Raw genomic sequence first — 19,325 nt, 5'->3', positions numbered from 1 at the left:
CAAACAAGAGCAGGATTTATTAACAGATGCATAAATCTTACAAACCAACAAGTTATGTTGCTCAGTTAAATTTTAATAAATTTTCAACATAAAAGTGTGGGTCAATTATTATTCAACCCCGAGGTTTAATATTTGGTGGAATAACCCTTGTTTGCAATTACAGCTAATAATCGTCTTTTATAAGACCTGATCAGGCCGGCACAGGTCTCTGGAGTTATCTTGGCCCACTCCTCCATGCAGATCTTCTCCAAGTTATCTAGGTTCTTTGGGTGTCTCATGTGGACTTTAATCTTGAGCTCCTTCCACAAGTTTTCAATTGGGTTAAGGTCAGGAGACTGACTAGGCCACTGCAACACCTTGATTTTTTCCCTCTTGAACCAGGCCTTGGTTTTCTTGGCTGTGTGCTTTGGGTCGTTGTCTTGTTGGAAGATGAAATGACGACCCATCTTAAGATCCTTGATGGAGGAGCGGAGTTTCTTGGCCAAAATCTCCAGGTAGGCCGTGCTATCCATCTTCCCATGGATGCGGACCAGATGGCCAGGCCCCTTGGCTGAGAAACAGCCTTGAACCAGTCTGTCTCAGAGTCCTCCAACTGATCATGAGCAAACTGTAGACGAGCCTTGACATGACGCTTTGAAAGTAAAGGTACCTTACGGGCTCGTCTGGAACGGAGACCATTGCGGTGGAGTACGTTACTTATGGTATTGACTGAAACCAATGTCCCCACTGCCATGAGATCTTCCCGGAGCTCCTTCCTTGTTGTCCTTGGGTTAGCCTTGACTCTTCGGACAAGCCTAGCCTCGGCACGGGTGGAAACTTTCAAAGGCTGTCCAGGCCGTGGAAGGCTAACAGTAGTTCCATAAGCCTTCCACTTCCGGATGATGCTCCCAACAGTGGAGACAGGTAGGCCCAACTCCTTGGAAAGGGTTTTGTACCCCTTGCCAGCCTTGTGACCCTCCACGATCTTGTCTCTGATGGCCTTGGAATGCTCCTTTGTCTTTCCCATGTTGACCATGTATGAGTGCTGTTCACAAGTTTGGGAAGGGTCTTAATTAGTCAGAAAAGGCTGGGAAAAGAGATAATTAATCCAAACATGTGAAGCTCATTGTTCTTTGTGCCTGAAATACTTCTTAATACTTTAGGGGAACCAAACAGAATTCTGGTGGTTTGAGGGGTTGAATAATAAATGACCCTCTGAATAAACTTTTCACAATTTAAAAAAAAAAATAAAAAAAGAAATAACATTCTTTTTTGCTGCATTTCACACTTCCAGGCTGATCTACAGTCCAAATGTCACAATGCCAAGTTATTCCGAATGTGTAAACCTGCTAAATCTGCAGGGGGTTGAATACTACTTGTAGGCACTGTATGTCGTGGAGGTACGAGGCTCCTTGTACCTCATAATGCACTAATCCTAATAAACCGATGAGCAATATTCTGCTGAAAGGGAAACTCGTTAGGAAGGGGTTAATTTGCAGATTATATAGTGTGGTTGGTATGCATGATATCCCTGTATGAGGTATGCAGTGCCTCGCGCCTCCACAACTCTGATAGCGTTTAGGCCATTCTCCTTCTATTGTCTTAGGAGAACATGTGTCCTGTATTGATTCTCCAGCAGATGACAGACTGTCGGGGACTCCACCGGTCTGTGCTCTGGCGGAGGGGGAGGAGGGGTGTGGAGGTGGAGGAGAATCATCCTCTTCTGCTGTCACCGGGACTCTGCGCGCTGCTCCAGATAATCAGGATGAAAAATGCAAAGTCTTGAGCAGCAAAGAGAGAAAACCAGACAGATCCATTCCCAGGCTCCGTCTTACCCCTGGATGCACCGAACTCCTCCAATCACGTGGCTGGAAAACTCCGCACCTGAGAAATTGGGAACATAATAGTTCAGAGATTAAAGAACATGTGAACGACTACATTTTTTAAGTAAAATGTAATTCAGCTCAGCCAAAGAGATTGCAAGAATTTATGTTTATGGAATGAGGCGTCTGTTACTCAGAATGTTGGGTACCTGCCCCCCCCCCCTCCCCCTCAAACCTGTCCTCAACTGCCCACCATTATAAAGCACCAATACAGCATAAGATACAGGATGGCAGCTTAAAGAGTGAAACTGGAAGCACTAGATGCTGCTGGAAAGCTGTCACATATAAGAATGGCAGAGAAGTAGGTGCAGTCTGGAACTTGTAGCAGGGATATGCAATCAGGAACTTACAGCAGGGATATAGTTATTAGCAGAGATGTATATGCAATCAGGAACTTACAGCAGGGATATAGTTAATAGCAGAGATGTATATGCAATCAGGAACTTACAGCAGGGATATAGTTAATAGCAGAGATGTATATGCAATCAGGAACTTACAGCAGGGATATAGTTAATAGCAGAAATGCATATGCAGTCAGGAACTGGCAGCAAAGATATAGTTAATTGCAAAGATTTATATGCAATCAGGTACTTGTAGTAGGGATATAGTTAATAGCAGAGCTGTATATGCAATCAGGAACTTGCAGCAGAAATATATTTAAAAACAGAGATGGATATGCAATCAGGAACTTACAGTATGGATATAGTTATTGACAGATGTATATGCAATCATGAACTTGCAGTAGAAATATATTTAATGGCAGAGATGGATATGCAATCAGGAACTTGCAGCAGGAATATAGTTAATAGCAGAGATGTATATGAAATCAGCAACTTGCAGCAGGAATATTGTTAATAGCAGAGATGTATATGCAATGAGGAACTTGCAGGAGGAATATTGTTAATAGCAGAGATGTATATGCAATCAAGAACTTGCAGCAGAGATAAATTTAATAGCAGAGATGTATATGCAATCAGGAACTTGCAGCAGAAAAATATGTAATAGCAGAGATGTATATGGAATCAGCAACTTGCAGCAGGGATATAGTTAATAGCAGAGCTGTATATGCAATCAGGAACTTGCAGCAGGGATATAGTTAATAGCAGAGATGTTTATACATTCAGATACCTTAATAGGAGAAAATAACTAGTTACTTGTATGAGTCAGCAGAGCTAAAAGTGGATTCACCGATCTGAGCGAAGAAATAGAAGTTAGGTGCTGGAAAGCAGGAATTAGTTTCTGGTAAGATATTTAGCTAGCTACCTAGATTAGAGTATTGAGGCAGATGAGAATAATTCATGCAAAATCATTTGGTATCTAGGTGCTGTTCTCCTTCTGAGTACTCAGGCAGCTGACAGTTGCCTGTGCCTGCCTTAAAAGGCCTTTGATGATGATATCAGAGATACTTGCTGGGTTACCAGAGACAGTCTGGCATGGAATATACAGAGGAATTTGGCCATAGGAGAAAAAGAGCAGGGGCTGGTGCTGGAACTGGGATAGGTGAGTTACACTTGTGCTGTAGCTTTCTAGTAAGTGTTTAATCTCACCCCGGCGCTGTATTTACAGTTACACTGCCCAGTACTGGTATATAATGCTTACCATGCAGATTCCTTTTACTGTTTATCGCAGCTACTGCAGTTTAATATCTTCCATGTACTGTGGACCTCCGCCCAGTTTAATTCCCTCCCACTTCACCTCAGCCACCAAGTGTATATAGGTACATGTTTATTTGTAAGATGTTAAGCTATGAGTAAGGACTCTCCAGTCCGAAACATGTAAGCGTTTTCCACATTGGTGAACCATATGTATTTTATACATGATATCTGTTTTTAATTTTTTTGGAATAAAAGTCTTTGGTTTTATAAATCCTCTGGTTGATGATGCTGGAATATCTCTAAAGAATTGCCTCCGCAAGTAGGGTATTGCCCCAGCAGGTGTATGGTGCGGTGGGCGTTGGAAGAAGGAGTCCAGATAGGTATTCAGTGCAACTGGTTTACTCACTGCTGGTATATGTTGACTGGTTGCCCGAGGCCGGCTGGTTTCGCCTCCAGGTTCCCTTCATCGCAGTCTGATTCTCTGGTACCTTCTTCCCCTGCACCTGTCTGTGGTAAGTTGGTCCCCGTGGTATGGAACACTGGGGGTTCCCATTCTGTGGTTTGTCCACTTCTGTCCGCCTGACGGTAGCGTGAACCCTGTGGGGTTGGAGTCTCTGGTCCTGTCCCCGGTTCTCTCTTTGCTACTGAGTCTCGGATTCTTTAGGGTCAGCAAGGTGCTTGATGGTCCCCTCGCTGTGCAGGTGTTAACAGGTCGGTTGGAAGCTCTTTCCTGTCCTAGGGTCCTGTACCCCGTCGGTGCGTAGTTTCAGGAGTACTCCATCGTACTCCACCGGCAACCACTTCTTCTGGGTACCAGGTCACCGTTAACCCGAGTCAGGACGTCACTTCTCTTTCACCTTCACACCTCTGCTGTCAACTCTCAACTGACTATTCTCCACAGTTTGCCCCTCCCACCTGGCCAACTAGTGGACTGTAGTGGCTCCACCTCTAGGCAGCCATCCATTGGTCCCACCCTAGCCCTGTACCATTGTTTGGGGGGATTGTTGTGGAAAAACTGGGATTACCTGGGTTTTTGTTGGTACCGGCATTGGGATTCTGGGTCCCTAAGGGGGTAGGCCCTGCATCCAGATGGGGATGCAGAACCTCGTATCACCCTGATGGTGTCAGGGGCGCTACACTTCCATGTCTGACGCCACTCCTGAACCTATGCAGATCGATCGCAATAAGCCAGCTGAGCAATGTCAGGAACACCGCCATGCTAAGGAATTGTGTTACTCCTGAGGTAGCACAGAACATCTTATCCGCTCATGTCCCAAGAAGCCGGGAAACTCCCAGGCCTAGAGTCTGTTGGAGAGGCTACCATGTTAGTAATTTGTCTCCACCATTAACTCTATCAATATCTGGGTCAAATGGAGTTACCCAATATCTGGATTCGGGATTTACTGGAAACTTCATCCAACAGGTCATGGTGGATTGGTATCAGATTCCTGACCAGCGCCTCCAGAGTCCCGTCATAGTGTTGTCTGTTGATGGAAGGGCCCTAAACAAAGCTGTTCTTTTTGTACTGAGTCAGTGGAATTTCGGGTAGGAAGTCTGCATACGGAGAAGATTCATGGGCTTCATAGCCTGTCACATACACTTCTTCTGGGCCTGCCGTGGCTATGTGTGTACAAGCTGGAGATCTGAAGAGGTGCTTCATTGGGGGACAGTTTTGCCATGAAAGGTGTCTTGTTCCTATGTGTCCGGTCTGCGGCTACTAAAAAATTATTTAGAGGTGTGTCAGGCATTCTACGTACCAAGGAGCCAAAGATGTAAGAAACATATCAAAATATCAGGAGCACCTGATGAAGAGGACAGATGTCCAGGAAACGCGTTGTGCCCAATAAATTTTGATATTTTTCTTACATATTTGGCTGCTTGGTACCTGCAGCGCCTGACACACCTATAGATAATTTTTTAGTAGCGGAATTCATTATTCCTCAGCACCTGTGCTGATGTATCGGCTAGAGCGGCAGCAGGTTACCATGAAGCTGCATTTTTTCCATGTCTGATTGGTCATCGCAAGCCCAAGTCTGGACAACACACCAGCGGCCAGCTTTAGACTGTGACCGGTTCGTTACCTAATATCCATGCTTTTACCGGGGTTGTGCAAGGGTGCACAACTCCTTGAGGTGAGTGCGGCATTGGCTGCTTGATAGCTGTGTCCTTTGCGGTTCTTACACAGGAGCGCTCCTGTCTTTTTCTTTTCTTTTGTATATGTCCCATCTGGACGCTGGTCACAGAGTCTAGTCTGCTGGGACAGCCATCCGCTTACTGGTCCTACGCTGACGTCTTCGATAATAAGGAAGCAGAGAATTTGCCTCCACATAGGCCGTACTATTGTCCCATTGACCTGCTTCCAGGATCCTCATCTCCTCGAGGCCATATCTACCCCATCTCAGGTGGAGAGCCAAGCCATATCTGATTACATCGAGAAGAATCTGGCAAGGGAATTCATCCAAAAATCTTCCTCATCGTCAGGAGCTGTTTTTTTTCTTTGTTAAGAAAAAGCATGGCAGCTTCTTCGACCCTCTATAGATTATGAAGGACTCAACCAGATCACGATTAAAAACAAATATCCATTGCCATTAATTCTGGCATTGTTTAATTGTTTTAGAGGTGCCAGGATCTTCAATAAGCTCGACCTGACAACAGCGTGAAATCTCATCCACATACGCCAAGGACACAAATGAGAAACCATTTTCAAGATCCGGGATGGTCACTTTGAGGACTGTGTCATGCTATTTGAGCTTGGTAATCCTGTCTTCCAAGAGTTTGTGAATAATGTCTTAAGATACTCTGGTGGTAGATCTGGATGGTTTCCTGGTCTTCTCTCCAGATCTGGCTTCTCATAGGAAGAATGTTTGCCAGCTCTCGCAAAGACGTAGGGAGAATAGTCTGTATGTCAAGGTTGAGAAATGCATCTTTAAGCAGACCTCCCTTCCCTGCCATGGGTATATCATCTCCGACACCAGACTGAAATTGGATCCGGAGAACGTGTCTTCTATTCTCAAATGGCCTCATCTTGCTGGTGTTAAGGCAATTCAGCGATTACTAATATTTGCAAACTATTACCAGCAGTTTGTTCCTCACTTCTCTTCCTGCACCGTTCCGATTTCAACAATGATCTGCAAGGGTGCTAATCCGAAGATGTGGACTCTGGAGGCTGAACACACATTTCTCTTCATAAAGCAGGCTTTTTCCTCTGCTCCTGTGTTAGATAGACCAGACATCAACAAGCAATTTTTCCTAGAAGTTGATGCTTCCAACCTCAGGGGCAGTTCTCACGCAGAAGTCTTCCTCCGGTAGCATGGTAACCTGAGGTTTCTTCTCTGAGGCCTTCTCTGCTCCTGAGCGCAGCTATTCGAATGGTGTTCGCTAGTTGTTGGTGATTAAGATGACAGAGTAGTGGTGTGTTACCTTCTCGAGGGGACAGTCTATCCAGTCGGCATTTACAAGGACCATAAGAATTTGACCTACCTGCTGTCTGCACAGAGGCTGAACCCGCACCAAGCTAGGTGGTCGCTGGTTTTTGTCTGCTTTGACTTCATACCTTATTTTCAGCCAGCAGACAAGAAGATCAAGGTGGATGCGCTCTCTAGGTCCTTCATACCCACTGACCAAGACAAGGAGCCTCAACATATCATCGCGTCTTCTAAGATGATTATGGTGGATCCAGTGAACCTACCTCTGATCCCTTCAGGGAAGACTTTTGTGGTGCATCCAAATAGGAAGCAAGTTCTGCTGTCGGGGCACGCTTTAAAGTTGGCTGGCCATGCCGAGGAGAGAAAGACTACTCAACTTATCTTATCATGGTTAGCCATTATTGGTGACCAATCATGCAAAAGGATATTGTGGAATTTGTTTCTGCCTGTCCTTTGTGTGCACAAAATAAGATTTCCGTCTGGACAACTATTATAGCTTCCCATTCCTTCTACCTCCTGGTAGCACATTGCTGTGGATTTTATTACGGATCTCCCTTTGTCCTCTGGGTGATGGTGGACCACTTCTTGAAGATTGCTCACTTTACCCCACTCCCTGGTCTTCCATCTCCTCCTGTGCTTGCTGAGAAGTTCATCTTTCACATCTTCTATCTCCATGGGTTCCCACTTTACATTGTATCCAACCGTCTCATACAGTTCATATCCAAATTTTGGAGATCGAACTGTAAACTCTTGAATGTATCCTTGGGTTTCTGATCAACGGTCAGGAGGACTGGGTCAATCAGATTCTTTCTAATTTTCTGTGGAATTTAACAAATGTGCATCGCGACGGCTGGGTCAATGTTTTTGCCTTGAGCAGAATTCTCATATAATAATCATGTAAGCAAGGCCTCTGCAAAATCACCGGTTTTTGTTGTCAATGATAAGCAGACTAATGTCCCTTTTTCGCTGTCCACTTCTGGTATTTGTGCAGCTTATGCTTTCGCAAAGATTTCTCCAAGATCTGAGAGGACACCAAAGCCACTATTGAGGAATCATCCGAGCGGACGAAAAAGCATGGTGACAAGAGACGCTTAGACCCACCAACTTTTCGTTCAAGAGATAAGGTGTGGCTCTACTCTAGATACATCCTTCTGAAAATCGCATCTTATAAGTTGGGCCTTTTGAGGTCATTAAGCAAAGTGCCCTAGAAGTTGGGGGCATAAGGAGGGGAGTACTGTAATGCCGCCATCGCTGCACTGAACCTCTTCTCCCTTCTGGCTAGGATGAAGACAAACTCACCATTGTGGCCACACCTGTGCTCCTTCTGTTCAAACTCTCGTGACGGCTTCCTTCTCCCAGGGCCTGCGCACACCGCACAGGTCTCCCGGTAACATGCTTAGGGCGCACCCATACTCAACCCGAACCTGCCCTGTGAACCAAAACCGATCTTGTGACCCGGAGCCTGTCATGTGTACCTGCACCCATACACCTCTGACCCTCAACCTGAACCTGCCCTGCGACTGAACCCGTCCTGTGACCGGGAACCTGTACTCTGATCCTGATCCCATCTTGGGAACAAGTGTCCATCTTACCTGTTACCCTTAGTCCCGTACCTGAGTCTCTGACCCCTGGGGTCATCTGCTGCTTTTCTGGGGACTTCCGCAGCTCAGCTCATCTTCACCATCAGAGTCTCTGGGGAAAACCTGGTAGGCACTTAGTCACGTCCCTCTAGGCCCTATGCCTGGTTCATGGCACAGTGACTCCTCTTGTGCCAATGTTGAGCCAAGAAGAAAGGTAGTGGAGGACATATCTTTATACTTAAACACAGTGATGTAAAAGACATGACATGAGCCGTACACATAACCATAGGGCAGATCAGACACATGCACACACATCACACAACATGACACAGACGTATCTGAGCTTTTGGACACTTCTCATCTGTTTGGAGGATTGTAGCATTACTTGATGTGAGCAGGAAACCTGCAGAGAAATGTAAAGACGTCATATTTCCACTCATCCGGGAATATCTGTCCCAGTGCGCCATGTCCTTATCCCAGTACTGGGAGGATCGTCAGATCTACGTCTGTAATCTTGGAGAGTAACGTCACCTTTATTCTACCAGCCGGACCACAATCTGCGAAATCTACTTCTCTGTTCATTCAACCCCCGCTCTCATCATCCAAGTAACTGCATCCCATGTTATTGATCCCATTGATTGGATAAACAGGACCCCGGAGAGCGATTCCAGATCTATTACACCAACATTCGCCAGATTGACACAAGAGGAGCGTTGACCGGGCAGATGTGACATAATATCAGAAAACTCTTATTTTGTCACTTTTCTGTGCCCAAATGCAACATTACTTTCCCTTTTATTCCAGTCCAATGACTGTTACCGATCCCCCAACCTAAATGTGACTTTCATTATTCATAATGAGATCCTAATACTCATAGAAGCCACTACACATACACCCAAGTGCATTTGTAATTTGGGGTAGGGGAGTGATAATGACTAGCTGAAGATTGAGATTGGTCCAAGTCTTCATATACATCAATCATTACTTAAGGTTGATGTTAAAAACAGCAGGGTTTTTTTACAAAAATGCCATGCCATGGCAATCACATGGTTGCTTGTACGTCACACCATCTTACAGACTATTACTGATGCCCATTCTGAGGATTTCTGGGCATCTCAGTAGTTGCTCTTGGGTCACATTACTTTTTATATTGGTAAAGTTCTTTAAAGGAAATGTATCAACTGTATATTTTTAATGAATTAGAACCAGATAATTTGACATATTGTTTCCTGTTTTTATTTTAGACTTATGGAATTAGTTTATTTTATGTTTTGTATTTGGTCATTAAAATTAACCATTTACTTCTTCAGTATTTGGACTCATTGATGTCTATAGGAGACTTGGATTCATTAAGATCTATAGGAAACTTGGACTCTTTGACATCTATAGGAGACCTTGACTCATCAAGATCTATAGGAGATTGTTATGAAGATTGTGCAGGGGGTGAGGACGTGAGCCTTCTCCTTCCCCCATTTACTTCTTCTGGATCTGGACGCATTGGAGGATTGGACTCATTAACATCTATAGGAGGCTTTGACTCATTTACATCTCTATAAGAGAGTGTTATGAACAGAATATTGTGCAGGGGAAGAGGATGTGAACAGTCTCCTTCTCCCATTGACTTCTTTGCAAGAGTGATGTGGACATGTTTTAATTTCAACTAATGGCCGATATTAATAGAGTTTCGTCACTCGGGACAGGATGTCCATAATGTGAATGGACCTTAGCTTCTACATTACAACATCAACACTTGGATGGATTCCTCGTGGTTCCACTGACCCAATCTTATAGGGCTATCTCCATCTTTAAAGGTGATGGCTTTATATTGGGAACCCTGAGGTTGACCCCACACACACACACAGTGATCTCGAGCATGAAGAACACATTCACGTGATTGGCACTGGCAGTCATATCTTGGAATGCTGTTACATTGTCATGATCACCAACTCCACCATTCTCATGCTCGCTTGACTTTACCATATAGCACCAGTGTACCTCCGTGCATCCAACTTTTCTGGTCTTTCATCCCCATCAGGTAGTAATGACTCGCCCACCCCAGGGCTATGGGACACCCGGTGCCGGGCCGGACTAGTCCGGGGGTCGTCAGTGGTGGTGGGGCCCGACTCCGTGGCCCTGGTGGGTGTCAGTTAAATATGGCTGGTGACTTGGGGTTTGTGTTCGTGACGCCACCTGTGGTCTGCGGCTATTAAGCCGCCGCTGCTGTGTAAGGCCTCCGGGGTGATGATATGGCAGCAATGGTGGTACTGCTCCCCACAGGTGGAGCGGTGCCCCGGGGACACTGTTGGTGCTCGTGAGAGTCTATGGTGTTGTCTGGATAACACGGTGCAGGACCAACAGGCAATGAAAGAAACAGGCACAAACAACAGTCTCTTTACCTTCTCCTCTTTTACTTCACAAATGGTTAGTCCTGGGAGACCGTTACAGGTGGTAGAGGGCTCCGGCTGGCCTGGAAGTAACGGAGATGTCGTTTTGGCCAGCTGAGTATGAGGCCTACTCCTGTTCTCTTCCTTGCTGTGATAGGACCCTGCTCTCTGGATTTAGCAATGGCCCTCTTGCTGCTGGGACCGGTGGTACGTCCCCTTTCCCTCTGTGGTAGGCTGCACAGACCCTCTCTGGTGCTTCTCTGCTGGAGTCCACACCGGGCCCTGATGATGCAGCTGTACCTTCGGGCTGTTTATGGGCCAGGTGCTTGCAGCTCTCCTGCCCTTCGGATTCGGCTACCAGGGAGTATTTTAGGCCCTGGTGGCCACAGACTCCGATGTCCGAGTCTCTTCTGTGCCTCTCTGCTCCTCCTGTTTCACTGGGCCAAGCTGCTCCAGCTCTAGGCCCCAGTTCCACAGGACAGCACACTCTGCGTCTGCACTCCTTGCTTTCTCCTACAGACTGAACACTAACTCCTCCCTCAGGCCAGACTTAAGGAATGCTCCCTGGAACTCCAGGTTCAGAGCTCCCCCTGCTGGCCTGAGGGAGAACTGCGTTGGATGTTAAACTTACTGGCCAATAGACCTCCCAATTACCTCCAGGCTCAGCATTAACCCTTTGGAGGGGCAATGCTGTTGTGGCGACCAGGTCCTGGGGCGCCACAGTAAGATCAGGGGTCTGTGCCTATCATCTATAAACCTCTATGGGAGAGTCTTGTAGAGTCTTGTTGTCATGAGTTCCTCCTGCCCGGGGAAGTCCTCGGGCCACTCTGGAATTAGAAGGTCACAGCACCTTGTTGCTTGCAGATCCACTGCTGATACTTGAATGACATCTTCTTGCTAGTAGTGCCTGCCTGGCTGCTGGCTATAGCTTTTAATTTCAGGTTCAGCTCTTTGAGATCACTCCCCTTCACTATTTGTACCTGATCAACTGATGCCGGTGATAGAAACTGGATCCTCATTTCTATGTGCTCCACTTTAGAAGGAGCCTGCTCTGGAAGAAGTTTTTCGTGTTGTGTACAGCTGTGGTGTTAGCTGCATTGCAGCTGTCCGGAGTGTTTTTCCTTTTCATGTCTATTTGCCCTATCGGTTTTCCTACCCTTGAGTTGCTGTATTGTACAGGTGAGACTAGTGCTCTCATCAGCCTGCTCACTTGTCAGGGTGAGTCAAAGCAAATGAGGGCTTAGGAACTTGGTCGGTGACAGGGTGAAAGAACCCATATAGGGGCGTGAGGGAGTGCAGGGTACACCTACATGTGAATGGAGGTGGTGACCCTTCTCCCTCATCCCTAGCGCCAGGGACCTCCATTGTTTTGTGGACCCTTTGTACCCTGTGTGTTGGGACACCTGTTGGAAGTTTTGCTGGTATTTGGTAAAACCCTGTTAGTCACCATGTGACACATGCTCTGTGAGTTGTACATAGGTAATTGATCAGGTAGTAAGAAGAGGGGACTGTGACGATCACCTATAGACTTCTATGAGACAGTGTTGTGGGCATGCTCTGTGACCATCACCTATAGACTTCTATGGGGCACTTGTCATGGTTCTGATATGTGGTACTCTGCTATCCTGCAGAGCCGATGTTTTGTTGTTGTATTGTGCTCTGGAGGATGGGTTGTTTCCTGACCTCGGGTCTTGCGTTGGTGCTGGGAGGGGTCTGTTCACAGGAGCCTCGTTCCTAGTAATTGCTCTGCTTCACTGGGGAGCAACTTCACCCGGAACACTGCCAGTCATAGTTCCTGTTCTGCAGCAAGTGCTTCTGGCTCCCGTAATTGTACTGTTCTGATCTTGTCTCTCGACCCCGGACCTTAGTTACCCTTCACCGCCTGTGCGCCGCTTTCTCCCTGTGTTCCATACGTGACTTCCAGGCTCCTAACTTTCGGCTCGTACACTGACCTCGGCTCCGCTTTCTCCCTGTGTTCCATATGTGACTTCCTGGCTCCCGACCTCCGGCTCATACCCTGACCTTGGCTCCGCTTTCTCCCTGTGTTCAATAAGTGACCTCCTGGCTCCTGACCCCCGACTTGTTTTACTACTCTACTAGTTGTATCTAGTGACACCTAGTGATTGAGCATCACAACAGTGTTGTAGACATGATCTGTGACCATCACCTATAGACTTCTATGGGATAGTGTTGTGGACATGCTCTGTGATCTGTGCTGGGGTCATTGTTCAGGGAGTGGGTGGAGGGAAGCTGTGACTATCACCTACATATGTCTGTAGGAAACGGTAGTAAGCATTCTTTATGGCTTGTGCAGAATGCATTGTGCAGGAAGGGTGAGAAGGTGAACTTTGATTGTCACTTTTGCATGTAATAAACTATTAAACATTAGACAATGAGGTTTTGACACTTTTCTTTCTTTTGTCCTTCTTACAGGACCCGGGACGGTGATAGCAGACAATGGATCCACCAACCTGGCTGCTTCCATCTGGCTTATGGCTCTTTCCCTCTTCTGCCTAATTTGCAAATGTTAATAAAATACATATATACAAGAAAAAAAAAAGAAAATACAGAAAAAAAAGTAATATGGGAGAGGAGGAGAGAGAGACGGGACTGTTTCCTTCACGAAGCGTGTTGGGAAGCAACGGAAAAATATACATTGGGGAAAAAAATATATAAATACCAAGAAGACCAGAAAATTCTACAAGAAACCCAAACAACATGCAAGACGAAGGGACTGAAATCTGTGTCAAGAACCAATTAACGCTGAGAACATTGAAATGTTGTAAAAATTTTGTTTTTAATTTTCCTGTCTTCGTTTCTCGGTTTGAAATTCTTTTTCATGTAATTGTCTTATCTCTGCTGTTCCAGCCTCTCTCTCTCGCTCATTCCCGATGGACTCTTATTATTGATAAGATTTACCCTGATTTTTCTGGTGTCCCTCAGCCTTTTTGGAGTAGGAAACTTTTTTTGAGTTCCTCCTACCACAAACAGGTTCTAGCATCGGCTCGACCGCGTGGTCAGTAGATGGCGCACTCTGGAGGACACGCGTTGTTACGTTGACGACCTCACTACCTATAGGACGTGCTACCACATTGGGTTTGATTTTTGTAGACACTTCGGGCAGCCACTCCTGACCCCTGCTTAAGGACACATGACTATTAGAAGATATATAGATTAGTTTTGTAAATTTGATCGTTCCGAGGTCTTCACCACTGGTGTCCTCCACGTGACATCTACCTTCTCCACAAGTTGAGCGTCCGTGTTTAATCCCTTTGCCTCTGTTTCCATCGCGAAAGGCACAAACTCCTATTTGTTGGGTTTTGCGCTCAACAGATTAATCCGTTCTCCCTTTTTCTCGATTTTAGAGACAACAAGGAGGATTTGATCCAAGTTCACCAGCGCACAACCAGAAAAAATGCTACAGGGGCAAAGGGTTTAAAACCCTTCTCGGGCTCAAATCTTACAGGGACTGCTTTTCTTGCCTGCTTTTTGTGTGTGTGCGCGTGAGTGTGTGCAAAGCTTGCCGTAGGGACACTAACACATATCAAAGCAAACAGGGTTTTGTTCATAGAGAGCCAATTGCCGCACTATTAAATACTTTTTGCATGATAGGGTAAGGAGCCACTAGGCACTAGGAGAGCATACAACCAATAGCCATAGGGTATAAATTGTATAATAATTGCTCTCGATCCCACCAGGGTGCTTTATCAATGAACCATGTACTTAGGACCTTGCAGAACATCAACCATGAACGTAACTCATATACCACGAAATTTAGGGAAATCACCTGGAAATGATTAACTCTGCACACAGATTAATGGGGTGTCGATCACATATTGGTTTTACAGGGTTTTTTCGTGAAAAACAAAAATCATTTTCATTCCTCAGATTAATAGGAAAAGCAAAAAAAAGTTTGCAGTTAGTTTGTCTTGACTTGAGGTGGTGACGTGATATATCGATGACGCATATCTATCCCAATGTGGTGGGGTCTTCTTGATATGAGTTATAGATTTTGGTTAGAAGCAAACGATCACTTAATGATGGAAATTTGATTCTTTGAGGCTAATGTCTCCCATATTTTCAACCTGGAAGGAGTTTTTGGATTATATAGCATTTATAAGGTAAAGTAGAGTTTATATTTTTAGGGTACAAGATCCAGATGGTGGCCCAGTAAGTCAGCTCTTTCCATAGAGCTTTATTTTTCATGATGGATCAAAACTTGACTTTTTGTGTTCTACAGGCAAGCATTCCTGGCAGGTGATACTTAAACCCCCTTAACAAGTCAAATATTCCATATCGACTGCTGTATTTCTTATCAAACCCTAGATGAAACATCGTGAAGCGTTTTGGACAACATGAAGGACTTCTTTAGATAATCAAAGCCCAGTTGAGTAAATAGTCTACTCCACGGGTGGTCAAAGTACTGTAGATCCCAAATACAGACGGTGGCCCATTAAGTCAGCTTTTTCCGTAGAGCTTTATTTTTCATGATGGATCAAAACTTCACTTTTTGTGTTCTTCAGGCAAGCATTCCTGGCAGGTGATAGTAAAACCCCCTTAACAAGTTACATTTTCCATAATAACTGCTGTATTTCTTATTGAACCCTAGATGAACCATCGGGAAGAGTTTTTGACAACCTGAAGTACTTCTACAGATAATCATAGCCTAGTTGAGTAAATGGTCTTCTCCATGGGTGGTCAAACTACTATAGATCCCAAGTTGACTTCATATAGAAGGTAGCTTCCAAAATTACCTTTAGTTTTCACACCCATGGCCAATGGTGACCCTTTTTGATAAATGGTGGCGCTTTTATGATCAATGGTGGTCAAATCTTCTTTTAAATAAATTCATCAATTCCCCAAAAATTTATAATTGAGCATCTAATAAATTGCGGTCATCCCATAATTCCCTTGAAATCCTTGGGAAGAGTTAGAGAGACTTTTTTGATACATTTTGTCTACTTTTTCGCCCCCCCCCTTGTAGAAGGGAATTGAGTAAGTAGAACATCGATGGTGACCGGTCAAGTCATCGCTGTGCTCATTGGGTTGGTCTTTTCTAGGGATAGTCCCTAATCTACTTCACTTTACCTAAAATATCATTTTCTCATCACCACATCTATCAATTAAGGTGCAGAAATATTTTTGGCAGTATCTGCTACAAGATGAAGATTTACAGTTATGAAATGAATCAATCCACTCAGCTCTGTTTTTTTCCCTTTTGACCCATGTTGGTCCATAAAAAAACAATGGAGGAATTTTTTCACCATTTTTTTTTTCTATTTCTCAAAAAAAATCTAATTGATATACCCATTTTTTTTTCCCGATGATGGATCTATTGATGAAACCAGATCAGAACTGATCAATTGATCCGATAAGACACAGTTGTCCTTCTTTCCCCCCCATCCCGTTTTCCTGGTTGTTTTTTGTCAATTCGCCAGGTTCTGAATTGTTAACATCGTACATTAGAGACACATGAAATCTATGTAACTATTGTGAAACGTGTGTTTTTTTCTTTTACGGTGCATGAAGGAACAAATGTTATTTGTAGAAGGGGGTTTTACTTTCGAGAGTCATTCTATCTCCTGCGCTGTAGAACTGTCATTGAATAAAGTTTATGTCATCTCTATAATCCACTAGTTTTGAGGACCGTGAGAAATGATTTTTGCTCTGTATTCAGTATGTAGTGCCTTTGAAGTGACATTATAATGAAGTATTACTATAAGAGAGGCGCCGTGACCGTGTGCTTTGTCAAAGAGTTATTTCTTGGTAAATGTATGTTTTACACCATTCTTCATCCAAAACTTCAACTGATGGCCAATATATCTAGTGTTTCATGAGTTGGGACAGTTTTTTGGATGATCATATTATGACCGCGCCTTAGCTTCTGTATTACGGCATCAACACTTGGACCCATCGCGGTTCCACTAAACTAATTTTTATAGGACTATGTTTATCTTTTTAAGTGATGACGTTACATTAGGACCCCTGAGAATGAGACACCCCCACTGATCCTGAACATGGAGAACCCATTCAAGTGATTGAGGCTGGCAGTATTGTCTGGGAATGCCACTGTGCAGGAAAACTCAATAATGAGATGCTAAGCCAGAACTACATTGTCTTTATTCTCAGAATCGGTGTGGATTTTATGATTTTATGATTTTTATTGATGGGACCACCATTGTTCATAAAGTGATGGCCAAATCAATAACCATTAATAAGGTCATACATTTATAATGAGTACCAAATTTCTACCTGGAGAAAGCGTCATGTATCCCCCGTACATATTAGATCATCAGCCAATTTTGACCATATCAGTGGCTTCTCTTGAGTTTTTTCTTGGATACATCACAATAGACCCAATGGTCATTGAAACCACACGTGTCCAGGAATCACGGTCATAATACGGGAGCTAAAATGTGTCCACATTGTGACCCTCCTGAAACTGTCCTTTCATACAATCCACCACGCCCTTCGCTCTCTATGGCAAATGGTTAGAATTCATCCTGAAAAATTGTACAATAAGAAGGAGAATTATCCACCCACTGTATCCATAGGTCACTCCCCCCCTTCCCTATTAATAGTGATTTGATTGGGATCCACTTTGGGAAAAATTCTGTTTTGCACATTCTCCGGATAATGTCATCTGTATTGTTTGCGAATGGAATCACTCATCGAGAGAAATGTTACAAAGTATTCCCAATAATGTAATCTGAATATTCTTTCTATATAATCTGATTCATGATGAGTAATACTTATTCTGCCATAATCTCCAGTAAATGGTATTGTTTTAATCAAAGAGTCGTGAGTGATGTAATTAATTACAATCATCCGCTCATCATCACCTCGCGACTACATCTGCCAATACAATAAAAATGGCAGATCGAGATATGAATGAGAAATGAGGGGTACAATAATGGGGGCTCAACACCTGCCAATACAATAAAATAGCTCAAAATATGAATAAAAAAATGAGGGTACAATAATGGGGGCACAACACCTGCCAATACAATACAAATGGCAACTCGAGATATGAATAAGAAATGAGGGGTACAATAATGGGGGCGCAACACCTGCCAATACAATACAAATGGCAACCCGAGATATGAATAAGAAATGAGGGGAACAATAATGGGGGAACAATAATGGGGGCACAACACCTGCCAATACAATAAAAATGTTAGCACGAGATATGAATAAGAAATGAGGGGTACAATAATGGGGGCACAACACCTGCCAATACAATAAAATAGCTCAAAATATGAATAAAAAAAATGAGGGTACAATAATGGGGGCACAACACCTGCCAATACAATACAAATGGCAACTCGAGATATGAATAAGAAATGAGGGGAACAATAATGGGGGAACAATAATGGGGGCACAACACCTGCCAATACAATAAAAATGTTAGCACGAGATATGAATAAGAAATGAGGGGTACAATAATGGGGGCACAACACCTGCCAATACAATACAAATGGCAACTCGAGATATGAATAAGAAATGAGGGGAACAATAACGGGGGCACAACCTGCCAATACAATACAACAATACAAATGTCAGCTCGAGATATGAACAAGAAATGAGGGGTACAATAAGTGGGGCACAATGCAAGAAGAATATTCATATACACTACCTGCTGCCATAGAGTAAATATAGTAGATGTATTGCATCACCTTAAGGATATATTCTACTGTGAAGTAGTGCTATTAATTCCACTGTAATATGGCATCTGAAAATGCCACATTTTTTTCTGGGAAATTTACATAGAATTGGAAATAAATAAATATCTATTTATGGTTTTTCCAGAACTATGATATTTAGAAGGTTCATCAATTTCAGATCAGTGGGTGTCCAATGCTTTCCACCCCTACCAGTCAACTAACACCGGAGGTCCATGTACGGTGTTCTCGGGCACAGCAGCTAAACCCCTAATGTGATTTGAGATGCAGTACCCATGAGCAGCCACTACGCAGTGTATGGCGCTGTGGTGTTCTGGCTCTGTACAAAGTGCCCTTCTATCCTCTGTACGTGGAGATGTCAGTCCGCAATGGATCTCATTTTTGTTGACCTGTCCTTGGGCTCAACCCCTCTAAATCATAGTTACACAATGGTCTGCAATGGTGTAGGTGTGTTAGCATTATACAACTGACTTATTAAAGGGCTTGTACCATTTCAAAGATATTATTCCATAGACTCAAAAGAAAACAAAATGACATTTTACAGTTGCTCTTGTTTCCGGGCCTTTGTCAATTGGCTCCAGTGTTCACGTCACCATTGTATATGAGGTAAGCCGCTAAGCTCAGTGATTGGCTGCAGCGCTGTAGTCATGATATCACCACTACTGTTTATCTACAAAGACCTGAGCAGTGGTGGAAACCAGCGTTAGAGACTAGACAAGTGAGTCAAATCTTTTTGAATGTTTTTGTGTTTTGATTTTTTTTAGTCCCTAAGTCTATTCAGTAATACTCTTTGAAAA

General features: G+C 44.1%; 1 protein-coding gene across 2 annotated transcripts in view; it reads left to right on the top strand.

The window, feature by feature from the left end:
* Nucleotides 1–17,642, top strand: part of LSAMP (limbic system associated membrane protein) — a 984,979-nt gene extending 967,337 nt beyond the window's left edge. For both annotated transcript variants that reach the window (XM_075334897.1, XM_075334898.1), the window contains one exon: nucleotides 13,280–17,642. In XM_075334897.1, coding sequence (XP_075191012.1) covers nucleotides 13,280–13,377 — 98 coding nt within the window. In that variant the 3' untranslated portion in view covers nucleotides 13,378–17,642. The remainder of the gene's footprint in view (nucleotides 1–13,279) is intronic.
* The last annotated feature ends 1,683 nt before the right edge of the window (nucleotides 17,643–19,325 follow it).

Source organism: Anomaloglossus baeobatrachus, chromosome 2 (genome assembly GCF_048569485.1).
Source record: "Anomaloglossus baeobatrachus isolate aAnoBae1 chromosome 2, aAnoBae1.hap1, whole genome shotgun sequence".
Taxonomy (NCBI): domain Eukaryota; kingdom Metazoa; phylum Chordata; class Amphibia; order Anura; family Aromobatidae; genus Anomaloglossus; species Anomaloglossus baeobatrachus.
The sequence above is the reverse complement of the archived record's forward strand: the minus strand, read 5'-3'. Positions and strand labels throughout refer to the sequence as shown.